The sequence below is a fragment of the Pelophylax lessonae genome (assembly GCF_965119305.1).
Source record: "Pelophylax lessonae genome assembly, chromosome: 4".
NCBI lineage: Eukaryota > Metazoa > Chordata > Amphibia > Anura > Ranidae > Pelophylax > Pelophylax lessonae.
In genome coordinates this window covers 579,062,244-579,081,363 of record NC_138771.1, presented here as the reverse complement: position 1 = coordinate 579,081,363, position 19,120 = coordinate 579,062,244, and the positions used below count along the sequence as shown (strand labels likewise).

General features: G+C 42.4%; 1 protein-coding gene across 1 annotated transcript in view; it reads right to left on the bottom strand.

The window, feature by feature from the left end:
* EVI5L (ecotropic viral integration site 5 like) overlaps positions 1–19,120 on the bottom strand; it is a 147,270-nt gene that overhangs the window by 58,757 nt on the left and 69,393 nt on the right. The window contains exons 6-12 of the mRNA XM_082253297.1: positions 16,936–17,061; positions 9,615–9,758; positions 9,434–9,523; positions 6,808–6,905; positions 6,658–6,718; positions 3,822–3,875; positions 3,084–3,116 (exon numbers count right to left, since the gene is read on the bottom strand). Coding sequence (XP_082109423.1) covers positions 3,084–3,116; positions 3,822–3,875; positions 6,658–6,718; positions 6,808–6,905; positions 9,434–9,523; positions 9,615–9,758; positions 16,936–17,061 — 606 coding nt within the window. The remainder of the gene's footprint in view (positions 1–3,083; positions 3,117–3,821; positions 3,876–6,657; positions 6,719–6,807; positions 6,906–9,433; positions 9,524–9,614; positions 9,759–16,935; positions 17,062–19,120) is intronic.

Below are 19,120 nucleotides of genomic sequence, written 5' to 3'. Positions count from 1 at the left end.
ACACTCCAACCACCATGCTTGACTGTAGGCAAGACACACTTGTCTTTGTACTCCTCACCTGGTTGCCGCCACACAAACCTGACACCATTGGAAACAAATAGGTTTATCTCGGTCTCATCAGATCACAGGACATGGTTCCAGTAATCCATGCCCTTAGTCTGCTTGTCTTCAGCAAACTGTTTGTGTGCTTTCTTGTGCATCATCTTTTGAAGAGGCTTCCTTCTGGGATGACAGCCATACAGACCAATTTGATGCAGTGTGTGGCGTATGGTCTGAGCACTGACAGAGGCTGACCCCCCACCCCTTCAACTTCTGCAGCAATGCTGGCAGCACTCATACGTCTATTTCTCAAAGACAACTTCTGGATATGACGTTGAGCATGTGCACATAACTTCTTTGGTCGACCATGGAGAGGCCTGTTCGGAGTGGAACCCGTCCTGTTAAACCGCTGTATGGTCTTGGCCACCGTGCTGCAGCTAAGTTTCAGGGTCTTGGCAATCTTCTTATAACCTAGGCCATCTTTATGTATACTTAGCAAAAATAAGTGCCATAAACATATATGTATAAAGATACAACTAGTAAGACTACACAAAGTCAAACACTGCACAGATGTCACAATAGCATCAGGAAAAAATCATATTGATATTAATCAGTCCATGATCCTTCAATATTTCTCCTGGGATAATTTGATATACAGGTGTAGTTCTCAAAAGGGTCACCACCACCACCTTGCTCCAAGGGGGGAGGAGAAATGCCCACTCACCAAATGCTGTGGCCCAAGACACTTTCGTGTTTGAGCAATAAAGCCTGTAGGGTTAGTCAATGATCCGTGTCATTCACACCGGGCATCACACCAACTCAGACCGTAAAGGCATCATAAGCTGGATCTGCAGACAGCAGCTAATTTGTTCACCTGAGATGGAATGAGTGATCACAAAAATCTGGACTGGTCATGTCTTCAAAGGATTGCATTGGACAAATCACCTCTAATCGCAACACATGAGTGTATAATCACTTGTCTTAATGGATCACATTCCCAACACACGCATCTCACACTGCCATATGTGACATATGACATATGGCAGTGTGAGATGCGTGTGTTGGGAATGTGATCCATTAAGACAAGTGATTATACACTCATGTGTTGCGTTTAGAGGTGATTTGTCCAATGCAATCCTTTGAAGACATGACCAGTCCAGATTTTTGTGATCACTCATTCCATCTCAGGTGAACAAATTAGCTGCTGTCTGCAGATCCAGCTTATGATGCCTTTACGGTCTGAGTTGGTGTGATGCCCGGTGTGGATGACACGGATCATTGACTAACCCTACAGGCTTTAGTGCTCAAACACGAAAGTGTCTTGGGCCACAGCATTTATTGAGTGGGCATTTCTCCTCCCCCCTTGGAGCACGGTGGTGGTGGTGACCCTTTTGAGAACTACACCTGTATATCAAATTATCCCAGGAGAAATATTGAAGGATCATGGACTGATTAATATCAATATGATTATTTCCTGATGCTATTGTGACATCTGTGCAGTGTTTGACTTTGTGTAGTCTTACTAGTTGTATCTTTATACATATATGTTTATGGCACTTACTTTTTGCTAAGTTTGCGCTACTGGTTCATTTAGAAGTTATTGTGGAATACCTTCTGTTTATCCATTGTGTACATTTATGTAGGTTAAGTAGCTGCATTGCCATCTCTTACTATATTTATTTGTCCTCATTCAGCCCTTGGGTCAGCTTATTATAGGTTTCGGTGAGTGCATAAGCTTTCTCTTTCATGTTTATGTATAGCAAGATTTTTTTTTCCCAGATCCTCAGAGAGTTTTTTGCCATGAGGTGCCATGTTGAACTTCCAGTGACCAGTATGAGAGAGTGAGAGCGATACCACCAAATTTAACACCCCTGCTCACCATTCACACCTGAGACCTTGTAACACTAACGAGTCACATGACACCGGGGAGGACATTTTAACTTAGGGGGATACTCACTTTTGTTGCCAGCCGTTTAGACATTAATGGCTGTGTGTTGAGTTATTTTGAGGGGACAGCACATTTACACTGTTATACAAGTTGTACACTCACTACTTTACATTGTAGCAAAGTGTCAATTCTTCAGTGTTGTCACATGAAAAGATATAATAAAATATTTACAAAAATGTGAGGGGTGTAGTTCCTTTTGTGAGATACTGTAAGCTGATGCTAAATTGGTCTTCCCATTCTTTACTACTTTTGGCTAAGATAAGCTTATAATCTATTAAACATGTTGGTATCCATCCTGTCTAAGGGAGATTTGACCATACCTCCTGGTCTGACTATCCTTAAGATTTGGGGACAATCCACACTATATGAAGTGACAGACATTTTACTGCATTGTAAAACATGTCACCAGAGGGACACACAGGAAACAAATGTTTCCTGTGTGTCCCATTCACACTGCAATGCAGCCCAGTGTTGCGCTGCAGCACGCTGTGATCAAATGCAGACCTGCTGCATTTTATCACAGAGCACCAAGCACTGGCCTAAATTGCACTGCGCCACCCGACATTGCAGTGTATGAAGTGTACATTTTGTACACTTAACATAGTTTACGTAAAAAAAAAAAAAAAGGGGACGGTGTTGTGCACGATTTAGCGCAGCACACAGTCCCTGTTTTTTTTTTTTACTTCCCCCAAGCCAGCTGGCAACGCAGGGCAGCCAGAGCGCTGAATCGCTTCAGCTGCTCTGCGATTTGGCTGCAGACCAGTGTGAATAGGTCCTTATGGTCACTCCGCACACTGCCCATGTTTGGGAGACATCTGTTTAGCCCCTGGTACCCAAGCTGTTATGCTGACCACTTTTCCATAACCTACTAGGTCTGAAATGTGTAAATATTGGTAGTATTGCCTACATTTGAGATGTCTAGATTTTCTTTCCTATATCCTCTTAACAATTGGTGGGGTTATTGCTCTAAAGGAAGAATTGCCACCCAGCTCCCAATTTTCTACTGTTATGACAGGAAAAAATACACCGGGAAAAGAAGGAAATTATAGGGGGATGATCCTAAACCCCTAAAAGGCAAGAAGATAGAACACTGTACCTGGATGAGCCTGTCCGCTAATGCAGCGCTCTCCTATGAGACAGTCCACAAGGACGAGGAGACGGGAAGGAAAGAAGTAAAGCAAGAAAGAACCAGAGAGAGAAAGAGCAGAGGGGAGAGAAAAAGAGAGAAAGAGAGAGAGAGAAAGAAAAAGGTAACCACCACCGCACTACAAGAAGCAGGACTGAATTAGACAGGTCTTTCTAAAAAAGCTACTACATTAAATTATTGAAATATCACCCTTAAAGGATTTAAAAATGGCTGCTTTAATTGAGGTCCTTTGCTGGATTTTAAAATGTGACCCAACTTCATACAAAGTTATCCTTTCCTACATTCCCCTCATAGGCAAGAAAGGGACCTCATTTTGTGGTTTACACATCGACAGGTGGAATCTATCTATATCATGTAAAGGGTCTTAAAGTAAGCTTTTATATTTAAATATATAAACTGCAATATTTGCTTGCACCAGCTGTTTTATGGTCTGAGTGAAAACCATAAATATGTGGGAGAGTAGGCAACGAGAATATTGTTCTCTAATACAATACACAAATATTTAAGAAAAAATGCTATTGATAGCTTGATAAATTAAAGTTCAAATTGCAACAAATAGGGTTAAGCAGCCATCTTTAAATGTGATGTGTGGAGGGAAAAAGGGGACAGGAGCAAGATGGCAGTACCATAGACCACGTGATGAGCAAAAAGGGTACAGCTAAATATAAAAAACACCACAAATCTTACCTTTTCTAGAGTTTCAATACGTTGCTTCAGAAGTCTATTCTCTGTTCTTAATCTCTGCATATAGTGGTGACAGACAGAATAGATGTCAGGTGAAAAAATGTAATAAAGAAGTATGTTTTTTTTTTTTTTAGAATCATACCTAGGTGGATTCAGCATCGGTCCGAATGTGGTATCTGTCCCGTCGGCGCCCCTATGAGAACCGAGTGATCTAACACCGCCAATTTCTCGGTTTCCAGGAGCTCCCTGAGCAGGGAGCTGCTCTCAGTCACCGACCCACCCCCCCATCCCCGGCGCTCACTGGAGCACTGCGTGTGTGTGTGTGTGTGGGGGGGGGGGGGGGGGTAGAAGCAGCCAGCTCAATCTCTCAGCAGCTCCCTGAGAGGCTGAGTCGGGTGCCGGTCCAGGCATGTGGGCAAATCCCGACTTCATTGTAGCGATGCTGCCAGAGCCAAGATCAGCTCTGTGACGTCAGCCGACCCCCGTCGTCTGCAGAAAATGGGTCACAGGAGTGCAGAACAAACTGCACTCCTGAGAACCACAGAAGAAGCACAGCCAAACAAGCTTTGGCTTTACTTCTCCTTTAAGTTCAAGGCCACAAAGATCAATTATTTACTGTGTGATTAAATAGAACACCTTTGGGATGAATTAGAGTGGAGACTGCGAGCCAGGTCTTCTCTTTCAACATCAGTGCCTGACCTCACAAATGCACCTCTGGAAGAATGGTCAAACATTTCCATAAACACACTCCTAAACCTTGTGGACAGCCATTCCAGAAAAGTTGAAGCTGTTATAGCTGCAAAGGGTGGGCCAACTCAATATTGAACCCTGCGGACTAAGACTGGGATGTCATTAAAGTTCCTGTGTGTGTAAAGGCAAGCATCCCAATACTTTTGACAATATAGTATGTATGTATGTATGTGTGTGTGTGTGTGTGTGTGTGTGTGTGTGTGTGTGTGTGTGTGTGTGTGTGTGTGTGTGTGTGTGTGTGTGTATATATATATATATATATATATATATATATATATATATATATATATATATATATATAAAAATAAAAAGTACAGGATTGCTGCACACCATATATATATATATATATTTATTTATTTATTTATTTAAAGAGGCAGTATGTTGTACATTTTCTTTTTTTTTAAAACTATTTTCAGCCTATAATAATAATAATAAAAGGGTTTATTTAATATAAAAAAAATGCCTATGCAGATATGTGGCATCTCTAGATACAAATTATGCAGTTTTGACAAAAGTTGAATAATGCCCTTGTTGTAGATGTAGGCCATTTATTAAGCCTGACTGGAATACTTCCAGGACATTGCAAGGATGTTGCTACGAGAGGCCTGTTCGTTACTGCTCACCTCCATCACAGGAGTGAGCTCTCAAATGCTGAACTCAGAGATACTACATCAAGGAAGAGAGGGGGTTTAAATCAGAGATAGAGCTCAGTCCTGTGATTGTGAACAGTAAGAGGCAGGCCTCTCTTAGCAACATCCTTGAAGTATTCCAGTCAGGCTTCATGAGGTGTGGTAAATGAATGGCCTAAACCTACAGCAAGAACATTATTCAACTTTAGTCAGAGCTGCATTGTATGTTTTATCTACAGACACCCCTTGTCTATAAAGGCATTTTGTTTTGGTAAAGGTGAACTAACCCTTTAAAACATTGTACAGAGTAAAATCCTTGCTTCTCTGTTCACAGTGAGTGCAAAGAGAAAGAAAGGCACTGGCAGCTGTCCCTTTACAAAGCCGTGTGACCACCAAGTTCTAGTTTACATGGTGATAAAATGCTGAAGAACCATACCAATTGCTTGACGTTGGTAAAGACTGACAATCAGTATTAGAGATCGACCGATTATCGGCAAAGCCGATATATTGAGGGCCGATATGCACTTTCCCCGATATATCGGAATCGGCCTTTGGATTTACCGATATTTTGGGAAAGTGCTTGTACCGGAGTGATGCCTGCAGCAAGAGGCATCACCCCGGTGTCCATAGCCGATGGTCGGCTGACTTGTAATGACAACTGATGCGGCTGAGAAGCCACTTGGCTGTCATTACAAGGAGCGGGAGAGGAAGTCCCCCCCTCCCGCGGCTCGCCCGGGTCTCCCGTCCCACCCTACCTGCACCGCCGACATCTGATCGGGTCTCCATTTTTTTTAATTCGGCGCCGCAGAGTACCAGGAAGCGATGTCATGTCATCACCAAATTCAAAAAAACTTACAGCATTCAAAACAGCCAAACTTGGCGTTTTGAATGCTTTTAAGTGCCGAGGAGGGGTTTGGTGTCTTTTAGACCCTCAGATCCCTCCACCACAGTACCTGTAGACATAAAAAAAAAAAAAAGTTTAATGTCCGAAAATATCGTCCAATATCGGCCGATACCGATATCCGATGACCAAAATATCGGTATCGGGGTTAAAAAAACAATATTGGTCGATCACTAATCAGTATGGTTTCCCAACGTTTGAGACTAGTAGCATTGTTGGTGACAGCATGGTCTGCAAGCTAGATGTACACAATGCTATGCAGTGCTACACACTCCACCCAGCTTTGCTAACATTTCAGACTAGTAGCACTGTCAGTGACAGCGTGGTCTGCAATCTAGGTGTGCACAATGCTATGTAGTGCTACACTCCATGCCGCTTTCCTAAAATTTGAGACCAGTAGCACTGTCAGGGATAGTGTGGCCTGAAAGCTAGGTGCACCCAGTGCTGCACACTCCATGCTGAAAAGTAGATTGATGTAGCATCGTGCAGGAGAACAGTAACCTACAGACTGCAAATGGGAAGAGGATAACACATTTGGTAATTTCCAGTAGGTACTCACCTTAATCTCAATTTGTTCCTCCATCTCCTTACTTTTAATAGCAGCATATTCTTTTTCCAGTCTAAATAGGGAAGGACAGAATATTTCAGCTTTAAAGCCTACTCTAGAGCAACAAGTTACCCCATTAATAGTTCAATCACATCTTCATACCGCTTCATTCTCTTTGTGTGGTACTTGACTTGGTAGGCCTTGAGGATCAGTTTATCAGGGCAGCTGTCAAACTGGTGTGGGATAACCTTCTGAAAATACTGAAAACATGCAGAAATTAAACTTTGGTTCCATGGAATCTGCAGTACATCATGGGTCAACAGAAATGAAATACTGATTTGATTGTATTGGCTGCAATATCTGTGGATAATGGCAATGATCAAAAAACCTCAGTAGACATATTTCGCCTTTAATGTACTCTAGTGTTTCACAAGAATATATTTAACAAATAGGTCACTAGTAGAGACCTTGTAAATGAACATGTGGACCTCTTACTATATACAGATAGGGTTACGTTAAGTCCTGTGTTGGCAGGCTTTGGGCTTGTGCCAATGGGATCTGCAGCATGCTTTGACATCAGTTTTAGATGTTTACTTCAAGCATAAGTTGCATTCCCCATAGATGAATTTAGCAGCTCTGACGCAAACCATTAAAGTGGAACCTAAAAGAAAACTCTCTAGAGGCGCTTTTCCACTGCATGGTACGGCTCGGTTTGGCGCTTTTCCACTGCATGGTACCACATGGTACGTGTTAGAACGGTTTGGTACAGCGGCGCTTTTCCACTACATGGTACGGCTCGGTTTGGCATTTTTCCACTGCATGGTACGTGTTAGAACGGTTCGGTACAGTTTGGTACAGCGGCGCTTTTCCACTACATGGTACGGCTCGCTTAAACAGTATCACCTCGGTTGGGGTTCCAAGCGGGCCGTACCTATACCCTATCCCACAATCCTTTGCATGCAGCCTTGATTGTTTGTCACTACTAGCCACTGATTGGTCAGAGAATTGTTGTAATCCCACCCACTTACTTCTTTAGTGGAAAAGCAAACCAAGCCGAGTAGAGTCTATACAGTGCTGAAACGTGCCGACTCGTACCACGCAGTGGAAAAGCAAACTGAGCTGAGCTGGGCCAAGCAGTGCCGAGCTGGTACTAGCAGTGGAAAAGTGCCATAAGTGATTGTGATATAGGTTCTGAGATTTTTCAGACTTATAAACAAGAGTAAACCACAACAGTTTTCTTGTGGGAACATCTCTCAAACAAATGCCATTGGAACAATGTTTGCACACACTCTCATCTAACACAATGGGGAAAAGTACACATTTTTAATTATTGCCATTTTTTAGGGGAGCTTTTTCAAATATTGGACCCAAAGCTATGTCAATAGGGATTAACCATAACTTGAGCTTTTGATATATTTGAACTATAGCATGTAGGATATTACAGTGCCATCTAGAGTTTGGAGTTAGAACATGCTTCTCTCGTAGAAGTTGATGTAGAAAGGAAGAAGAGTCAGCAACGGATACACCCATGTGGTAATGCATATCCTCCCAACTCTCCGAGTTGGAAAAAAGGGACAACTATTCACAAATAAAGAATTTGCGCGTGCCACATCCCCGTTACATGGAGAATTAAAATAAAAAAAATTATTGGCTAAACCCACAAGTGCTTTTTACCACTACAGTTCCATTATACTGGCTTTTAACACTTACAAATGCAACACTTTAGAAACAGGATGAACGTTTTTGCTCAGTAAAACGCTTTTTGATAGATAAATAGTGCATTTTCTATAAAGGCCTACAAATCAGAACAAAATGAGGAACAAACGAGGAAGACTGGGGGGGACAAACAAGGAAGACTGGGGGGGGACAAACGAGGAAGACTGGGGGGGACAAACGAGGAAGACTGGGGGGGACAAACGAGGAAGACTGGGGGGGACAAACGAGGAAGACTGGGGGGGACAAACGAGGAAGACTGGGGGGGACAAACGAGGAAGACTGGGGGGGACAAACGAGGAAGACTGGGGGGGACAAACGAGGAAGAATGGGGGGACCCCCCCTCCACAAGACCAAGGAAGGGCTTTGCCAGAGGGAATAACACTGGAAGCCATAAACTACAAGAGAGAAACAATACCAAGAACCTAGTTTCCTGCAATCTGCCCGAGACACTTGGAGTCCTGTTTACTACGAATATCGGGGACCAGCTATAACACAAACCAAGTGACTTTAAATCGTCAATGCTAGGAATGTTAGGTAACATGTGCATGTGCGCTGCATGCATATTTTTAGTACTATGTATGTCCTGTACTGTTTTTCTAAAACTGCAAATAGTTTGTGTATATATAACATTCTTTAGTAAAAGCACAATATACTACAGGATTTTGTTTCCTTACTTTACCACAAAGTTGCCAAAAAGATACAAGCAACAGTGATTTATATACAATGCAAGGACTTAAGCAAACTTTGTTGCATATTCATTTATTCCTTTTTTCTAAAGAAACAGCTTTTTGTTTTATCATATCTTCACTGATTCCTGAATGGGAGGATCTCATAGCCACCTACGCAATCTCAGTGTTCTAATAAGGAAAGCTGCAATAGCCGTACCCATTTAGACGAGAATAGGCCTCACGAGTATTTCACTTTAAATAAAACCGGGTGCCTTTGTTTCACTCTTTTGAAATAGCAAAAAGATCCCTTTAAGGCAAGGACTTTTCCACTTCGCTGTGAAATATATCTGGCTTCTGTGTGGCTGTAGACTGGCTTCTTTACCCTTTCTCCATGTATTGCATACCTGTGACATCCCTTCCATGTCCAGCTGCATGAGCTCCGTCTGGTTTACAGTCAGTATTGCCATCCCTACTCGAAATATGATCTCCAGTCCCTGCACAATTGACAAAATGCTAAATCACATAAAATTCCAAGTCTTGCATATAGCTTCCATCTACCACCAAATAATAAGGGCTGCCACTTACCTCATAAATGAAGATATCAAAGATACGTGTCGCCACAGGCAGGGGGAAGGTGGTGAGAAACAGGGTTAAAAACCAGGAAGAGGAATACATTGATGTGTGGAAACAGTGCGAGCGGAAGTGTAGATTCAGCTCTGGGAGCTGCTCCTGTGAAATACACATGGATGAGGCCTTAAAGTCAAGGAAGTAAAAGCATGTTATCCTCTTCCAATAAATGTTCTATACATTACATTTCTTTTATGCTTTTTATACCTTTAAAGTGATACTAAATTCCCATATTTGCATCTTTAAAAATAACAAATATGTTATAAACACCTGCTCTGTATAGTGGTTTTGTACAGAGCAGCCCGGATCCTCCTCTTCTCGATTCCCCCGCCTGCACTCCTGGCCCCTCCCTCCTGTCGAATGCCCCCACAGCAAGCAGCTTGCAATGGGGGCACCCAAGCCAAGCTACTGCTCTGTGTCCATTTAGACATGAAGCTGCGGTTCAGCCCCTACCGCCTCGCTTCATTGGCTAACTGATTTGACTGACAGTGGCGGGAGCCAATGGCGCCGTTGCCAATCATAAGGGAGAGTCCTGGATGGAAGCATTCATGTCTTTATGGACCTTGCTTTGTGCACTGGTGTGCAGTCATGGTGGAACAGGAAGGGGCCATCCCCAAACTGTTCCCACAAAGTTGGAAGCATGAAATGGTCCAAAATGTCTTGTTATGCTAACCCACCACCACCTCGACCCAACTCACGTTTATGCACACAGTCATAGTAATCTAGTGATATGAGAAACATGCTAAAAAGTATTGATATCAAAACCTCGTTAACAAACAATATGCAAAATAGTAGAGTATTTAAAACATATGATGGATATTAAAAGCAGAGATGTATACTTCCCCCAACCGTGACCAGGAATGGGGGGAAGGGGGGTGTCGGTCGTCTGGTAGGTAACATACCCTCTGTTACCAGACGACCAACAACCCCCCCACCCATTCCTGATCACGATTGGAGGAAGTATACATCTTTGCTTTTAATAGCAATCATGTTTTAAATACTCTGCTATTTTGCATATTGTTCATTAATGAGGTTTGAATATCAATACTTTTTAGCATGTTTCTCATATCACTAGATTACTAGGACTGTGTGCATAAACTTGAGTTGGGTTGAGGTGGTGGGTTGCTTGGCAACAGTATGCAAATGAGCATCATGTGAACATACACCACATAGGGGCGGGCTAAGTATCCGATCACTCCTTTGCCTTATCATATCTGATAGTAAAAGTAGAAGAGTTAAGGCACTGCTCAGTTGGCTCTGAAGAAGAAGCAGGAACTCGAAACACGTTAGCCAATCATCGTGGACGTTAAATCCATGATGTGATACTTTGGACATTGCAGCCATTATTGAGGTGATATGCCTTTGCCAAGTGTTTGTGAATACATTTTTTTATACTATAAAGCCTTTTTTTACATTTACATTAATGCACTAAACCGCTGTGCCGTCTATTTCTTAATTCCAGTGTATCAAGACATCCCCAGTCTAGAGAGGGCAGAAAAGTGGTATTTATCTGAACTGATCTGGACGAAGAACTTAAGAGTAAAACCATTCCGGGGCTGACGCCTTAAGAGTTCCCTTCACTGGGGCCAACTAAGGGGCCAAGCTAAACCAATAAAAAAACCACCCCCCTCCACCAAATTTTTTGGACCAGTGTACAAAGCAAAGTCCATAAAGACATGAATGAGCGAGTTTGGGGTTCAGGAACTTGACTGGCCTGCACAGAGTCCTGACCTCAACCCGATAGAACACCTTTGGGATGAATTAGAGCAGTGACTGTGAGCCAGGTCTTTTGGTCCAACATCAGTCCCTGATCTCACAAATGCGTTTCTGGAAGAATGGTCAAACTTTCCCAGACACACTCCTAAACCTTGTGGACAGTCTTCCCAGAAGAGTTGAAGCTGTTATAGCTGCAAAGGGTGGGCCAACTCAATATTGATCCCTACGGACTAAGACTGGGATGCCATTGAAGTTTATTTTTGTGTAAAGGCAGGTATTCCATTACTTTTGGTAATATGGTGTATTATCTAATTCCACCCCACCTCCAGGTTTTGTTTTGCAGTTTAATGTAGCATTTTAGCAAGGGGGAAGGGGGCTACACTAAATATTCAGAATTTGCTATTTAGGTGCAAACGTTTAAAGCTTCTTTTATTGATAGAGTGGGAAAGGACAACAATCACTGCTGTTAGGTTTAACAGCTGTTTAGGGATCTGTTAAAGAGATTTTCCCCTCAGGTAAGGTAAAAGAGTATAAATAGTGATCAGAGCTTAGGGTTATTGGGGTAGCCTACTAGCTTTTATTTCAAATTGGGACTATGTGATGTTGGCAGTTTAAATGTAAATAGTGTTTCAGAGCTCATTCAGACTGCAGATTAGTGCCTTCCTCTGTGCAGAGCCACTTACAGATACACCTTGGAGCTGCATGCAGGCAGCCCATAGAAGTGGATGCACATGCAGCGCTGGCACAGACACAAATTGCTCTGCGCTGTGCACCCGCTTCTGCCTGCATGCCAAACTGCCATGCGATTGTGTTCGCTCCGGTGCTGTGTGTGCATCCACTTCTATGGGCTGCCAGCACCCAGATCTGAGGTGGATGAACACTCCTCTGCCAGTGGCTCTGCACAGAGCGCAGCGGTAATCTGCTGTCTGAATTAGGCCCCTTTCACCCAAATGGTTAGAATTTAGCTTTTAGCTGCGGAAAGAGGAACTTATTTACCGCAGCTAAATGCAGACAATGCATCCCTATGACCCCGTTCACACACTGCGTTTAGCAAAGTTTTGATAACATACGGTTTTGTGCATTTAGGAAAAATAAAGTTGACAGCGTCCAGGTGCAAAAGGCAAGAATTTACTACCGCAGCCGCACGTAATCGCACATAATGGCAATGTACAAAATGTGAGTAATCTTTGTGCCAGGAGTGTTGGAATTTCTAAATAACAAAACATGCTTTTACCAATGGGAGAACAACCGCCCGTGTGAAAGGGGCCTTAGGGTTGCCACCCCATCCCTTAAAACCAGGACACATATAAATTACACAGGTTCTGTGGCTGATTAAGGTGGTAATTAAACTCACTTGGTGCCTTATGTGCATTATATCAGCCTCAGAACCTGTGTAATTAATATGTTTTCTTGATTAAAGGGATGAGGTAGCAACCCTAGTCTGAATAGGCCCTTAAAGTGTACATTCAGTCACATTTTTTTTTATGAGCAACAAAACGCTCATAAAACGCTCAAATCAGGCATTTCTATTAAAAGCAGACAGACCGGTGATCACACAACTTCTCCAATATCACAGTGTGACAGGTAAATTCCCCTCTAGAAGTGGATGGCTCAGGTGGAGACAAAAAAAGCAATCCTCATAGCGTATTAAGTCTAAAAGATTTATTGGCACACGCCAAAGTAAACTGCTTACATGTTAGTAGTCAGGATAGCCTTGAACGATTCCTCCGTATGTGGTCAGCATCTGTGTGTTACCCACCAAAAAGATGGCCGCCGCGTCTCCTCCTCATGGTAGCGTCCGCCGTTGTAGGCTCCTCCCAACGAGTTTCGTCATATGCTGACGTTGTCAGGGGTGTGGCCTCACGGCGCCGACGCTACATTTATACTAATAGAGGCAGGCGGGGCACATACGTATATCCAGGAAGCCGGAAGCCAGATGAATGCATTCCAGGCACCGGATGCAACAATAGAGACTGCTATCAGCCACTCGATCACAGAAATAGCTGCTAGCTCTTTTAACCATATAAAAAGTACAATGATCTCTCACAATCTGTCCTATTAGAAAAATAGTGCTATTACACGACAATTACCAACTGATTGGTAATGTCTGATCTAGTTGGGCCAGATCAACTTTTACTAACCACCAGGTCAGAGAACGGCACCATCTAGTGGCCATAGATCAGACCGCACGGAGGAACACTTCAACACGGATTCCAGTCTCTCCATAATTACATACAATATTAATGCATCATTAATATGAATAATTTAAACTTCTAAAGAGCACATAAATTGAAAAAGACAAAACAATAAAACATGCTCCATATAAAACCAATAAAACCCCCAAGGCTAGACAAAAAACAAATCAGATAAAACAAAATGCCAGCAGTGTCTCTGATGGTAATCTAAATATTTAAGAGTTATTAATGAAGGCATTCAGATCCCAATCTATGTTCAACCCAAGAGGAATATATGATTTCATTTTGTATATCCAGTTGGTCTCTAATTTGGACACTCCTCGGGTCATATTACTACCCCTCCAACTGCCAGAGAATCTGTCAATACCCAAAAACATAGTGCCCTTAGGGTCCCTCTGGTGACACAAATCATAGCGACGCGACACACTATGTTTGGGATAGCCCTTACCTATGTTGGCCACATGCTCCTTCAACCTAACATGTAGCTCTCGGATCGTGCGGCCAACATAATCAAGGTCGTAAAGACACCTGATAAGATAAACAACATATCTGGTGGAGCAAGAAGTAAATGGTTTGAGGTTAAATTTTTGGCCTGTTGAACCTGATTGAAACAAATCCACTCTTCTGCTCTTAACATTAAGTTTGCATGTAGCGCATCTTCTACAGGGATAAAACCCCCTCTCTCTTGAAAGAAGGACACTGTTCTAGGATGGTCTCTGATATTGGGAGCCACCTGCAGCTTCAAGGGGGAACCCCCCTATAGACTACCTGGGGCAAATCAGGGATAAGAGAACCAAGTACTCCATCATTCTTTAGTAGGTGCCAATGCCTACACAAGATCTTCTTGATGGAGAAATGCTGAGCTGAATATGAGGAGAAAAAAGCTTAACGGAATGACTCATTGCTTTCCCTAACCCTAGGGCGCAAAAGATCCTCTCTATTCCATTGATCAGCATGTACCAATGCTTTATCTTTATCTCCTCTTTGTGACCCCTCTCCAGAAATTTAGTTCTCAATAAAGAGGTTTCCCACAGAAAACCACTTCTGTGAGAACAATTCCACTTGAGCCTCAAAAACTGGCTGACAGGAATGGATTTCAGCCATGCTGAATGATGGCAACTGGTGGTATCAATAAATCCGTTTCTGTCAGTTTCCTTAAAGAAAGTAGAGGTCACAATCTGACCATCCCCCAAGTGGATTTCCGAGCTACTAAATTCATATTGTAAACTAATGCCCCTGTCATTCGTATTTAAGAAGGACATAAATTGTTTCAAGGATTCGAAGTCACCATCCCATAGGAGGAGGATGTCGTCGATATACCTACGCCAGAGCACAAGTTCGGGCCTAGCTATACCCTCACGACATCCTCCTCCCACTTGGCCATGAACAGGTTAGCCATACCGGGCGCAAATTTTGCGCCCATGGCTACCCCCTGTTCTGTAGGTAAAACATACCTTTGAACCAAAAATAATTATGGCCCATGGCGAAATCCAACAAAGCCAACATATATTCTCTCTGAAAACTCAACAGAGTATCATGTCCCAAGAAATCAGAAACTGCCTCCTGCCCATGCTGGTGGGAGATGATGGTGTACAGCGATGATACATCTGCTGTGGCCAGAATGTAGCTATCCTTCCATGTAATGTTCTTTAACTCGTTAATGACCTGCATAGAATCCTTAAGAAAGCAAGGCGTTTTAACAACCAACGGTTGCAAAAAGCGATCTATGTATTTACCCACCCGGGAGGTGACCGAGTCAATGCCACTGACAATAGGTCTCCCTAGTGGGTGTACTGGATCCTTATGCACCTTCGGCAAATAGTAGATGACGGGGATTCTAGGTGCAGAGGGCACAAGGAATGCTTTTTCTTTTTTGGTAAGAAGTTTCCTCTGAAAATCACTATTTACCAAGGCCTCCAAATCTTTCTTATAGGTTTTTGTTGGGTCACCCTTCCAAAGGGACATAGGTATCCGTATCTGACAAAAGTCTACACATTTCAGTATCATATACTGCAGAGTCCAGCAGCAGATTCCAGCAGTGGTAGTCCTAACGCCCATGGTGTAATCCTGCCTAGAGCTAAAAAGGTTAGTCATCAAATACCTCTTAATGTTCATCTTCCGGACGTACTTTTGCAAATCAATAAATGTGTCAAATTTATTGAGCGGTTTGGAAGGTGCAAATTTTAGGCCATGATTAAGAACATACCTCTCGTCATAGGACATGACAGCGGAACTTAGATTAAAGAGACCACCATCCTTCAGAGCCGCCTTCTTTTTGTTTCGGACCCTCCTCCCCCCTCGGGTCCCGCTTTTAGATTTTTTGGCCTCTTTGTTTTGGGGGTAACCTCGGGAAAAAAATGTTGATTCGTTCCCCATTGATATTGTTCCGAATATTGCCCATTCCTGTCCATATAACCACTATTACCATGATATTGGGGAAGTACCTGATAGTAATCCGGATGAGAATTATATGACCGTCCATCTTGCGGAGTTGAACCCCTATTTCGTTCAAATGGATGTGCGTTAATAAACCGCTCAGGTTGTAAGCTCTTATGCGCAGGGCCCTCCAAACCCTCTTGCCTTGAATTGTATTGTAACTGTACGGTCTTCCCTTTATATAATAAAGTGCTGCACAACCCGTAGGCCCTATATAAATCCTAAATATTAAAACACCTCACTTAATGACAATATCCCTAGACTTTGTTAACATTGCAGAGTGCTGTAGAATTTTTTAGTTCTAGAACAGTGCTACCATGGACAAACTTTTCACAACCTAGTCTGCAAGCACAGTGCTTCCTTGTAAATGTGGTGGACACCAAAACCGCTGTAATAATCAATACAGAATTTTTCCTAATTCACCAATCCTTTGCAGATCATCATCTGCTGCAAAAGGACATGTAGGTCTGGTTCACACCCATGTAGTTTGCTTTTGATCCATTTCTGCAGTGCTTTTTGAGGTTTGTTTTGCTTTTTTTTTGCACGTGTTTTTCATAATTTTTTTTTTTTTGCTCAATTTGTTGTTGGGCAAAAAAAAAAAAAAAAAAAACGCATCAAATCACACTACATGTTTTTATGCAGCATCTTGACTGAAGTCTATTGAACCAAAAACGCATCGTTGCATTTAAAAATAGTTCCTGACCCTTTCCAAAAAGGCAGTGGCTGAAAAAAGCATAGATGAGAACGTGTCCCATAGGAAACCATGTTAAATAGGCTGTAGTGCATTTTGCAATAAGCACCAAAAAAGGCATAGGTGTGAACCAGACCATAGACTTTAATGCTGAATTCATCGTTACGGTTAGCAAAACGTTTTAATTGGCTCAATGTCAATTAGTAAAATTTTATTTAGGAAAGAAATCAAAAGAACGCACCTGTAACAAATACTCCAGCTGATATATACATAGGCCCAGCTCAGCCATACTGGGCTTAAAGAGTTCCCGTAATCGATATTCCTGCATCAGCCGCACAAACACACAAAAGGCTTCTTCCTCCGGCATCTGACAGGGAAAGCAGCAAAATATAATTGGGAATGATGAAAAGGGATAAGAGTGTGAGGTTACATATAAAAGGTTATTTTAAAGATCATTAGAATACACTAAAATATTTATGACTTTCAGACACTCAGCCCCATTGACACCTGGGACTCTATTGTAATCCTGAACACGGATGAAAGAAAAAATTAGCACAAAACTTGGGTTGTTGCCCTAAGCAACCAATCTGAATTCTTGTTTGCAGCGATTATTTTTATAATAAAATACAAGCATGGGAGAAATTAAAAATGCATCTCAAACTGCAATATTTGGAGTCAATGCAGAGAAGCCACACTACTACTTTTTCTCCACATGATGTCCTGAATCTGGACTGAGTACTTGCTTTGAATGAATGGCATCATAACCCCCGCCCCGTAAGGCGGTCTTCCGACCACACTTTTCATGCATAGTGTATTGAATCAGAGAGTGGACAAATGACATATCAGTGTTGCTCGCAGAACTGACAGAGGGGGCTTTAAAGTGGCTGTAAACCTCAGACATGAAATATGAACAAAGCCCAATCTTCTATAGCAGCCTCTCTTTTCAACACAGAGGAACCCTTGAAATAAAATTCTGGTCTCAGGGACCCCCTGCTAAAAATTTTAAATCTACAACTCATGACACATTAGTGCGACAGTCAGTGGAAAGAATGCTCCTTACTCTTGTCATCATTGGGAAGAATTATCCCCTTACAGAGAGCTGAAAGGAACAAAGGTGTCATTGGAAACTTATCTGAGAGGCAGAAATTGCCCATTGCTCAAGGAACCCCTAGAAACCTCAGGAGGAACCCTAGGCTTCCACAGAACCCAGGTTGAGAAATCCTGCTCTATAGTGTGTACTTGTCCCAATTAAAAGCACTAAGTGTAATTTCTGTCTGCTGCTTCATTCCACTGCTAGCACCATGGATCACTTCCGACAAGCTTTTCTGACACCAAGAGAAAAGGTGACAGGGTAGGGAGCTCCAGCTGATTGACAGTCTCAGCTCAGTTCCAGTGAGCTGTGTGAAGGGGGGTGAGTTCTTTCCCTCCAATCAGCTCTCAGAACTCCCCTCGCCGAGCTCTGTAGAGTGCAACTTCAGCTCCCCGTCCCCTTTTTGTCAAACTTATAAATTCAGCACTGAATGGATGTAGAAAAGAGAAGACTGCAGATAAACAGGTACAACTTACGTAGGAGAATTTGTTTCATCTCTTGTGTATCACCTGAGGATGGTCCCTTCACTGGGTATAGGTAAGGGTTTACAGCCACAAAGCTTTTCAGTCATTAATATTTTATACACATTATATCATTGATTGGTTGCTATTGACAACATCTTCAATTTTACGGTTTTAATGCATCAGCCCCAAAAATTTCAATTTTTCTGGCAAGTCATTTTTTTTATGGATAGGAGATTCCAAAAAAGAAGTGGATCCCCACAGATCACAGCAAAATGAAAAGCAAATTTGATAAGGAGAAAAAAAAAAAAAAGAAACCTCAGGAGGGTATCTGATCCATTATAGGAAAGGTACTCTCATTCATTACAGAAATTATGGCACCAATACAACAATTTGAGACTTCTTTGGTACTTCATAAAATTCATTATTTTAGTCTCCTCCATAAAATTGGATTTTTGTAAGAACTTACCGTAAAATCCTTTTCTCTGTCGCTCATTGACAGACGCAGTCCTCTTTGATTAATATCAGTAGGGTTATACTGCCCCCTACAGAAGTAGGACACTAGGCAGGAAAAACGTTCTGGCCACACCTTAGGGGCAGTCCCATAGGGTATATCCTCTCACTTCCTGCTACAGGATGTCAGTTATGTCACAAAGCAGTGTCAGAGAATTTAACCCAACCCAACTCAAAATAGAGGGGCGGTACTGCGTCTGTCAATGTGCGACAGAGAAAAGGATTTTACGGTAAGTTCTTACAAAAATCCAACTTTCTCTGTCGCTCATTGACAGACGCAGTCCTCTCTGATTAATATCAGTAGGGACGTCCCAAAGCAGTGCCACAAATGAGGGGTGGGATAACTGAAATCAAAATCCAAT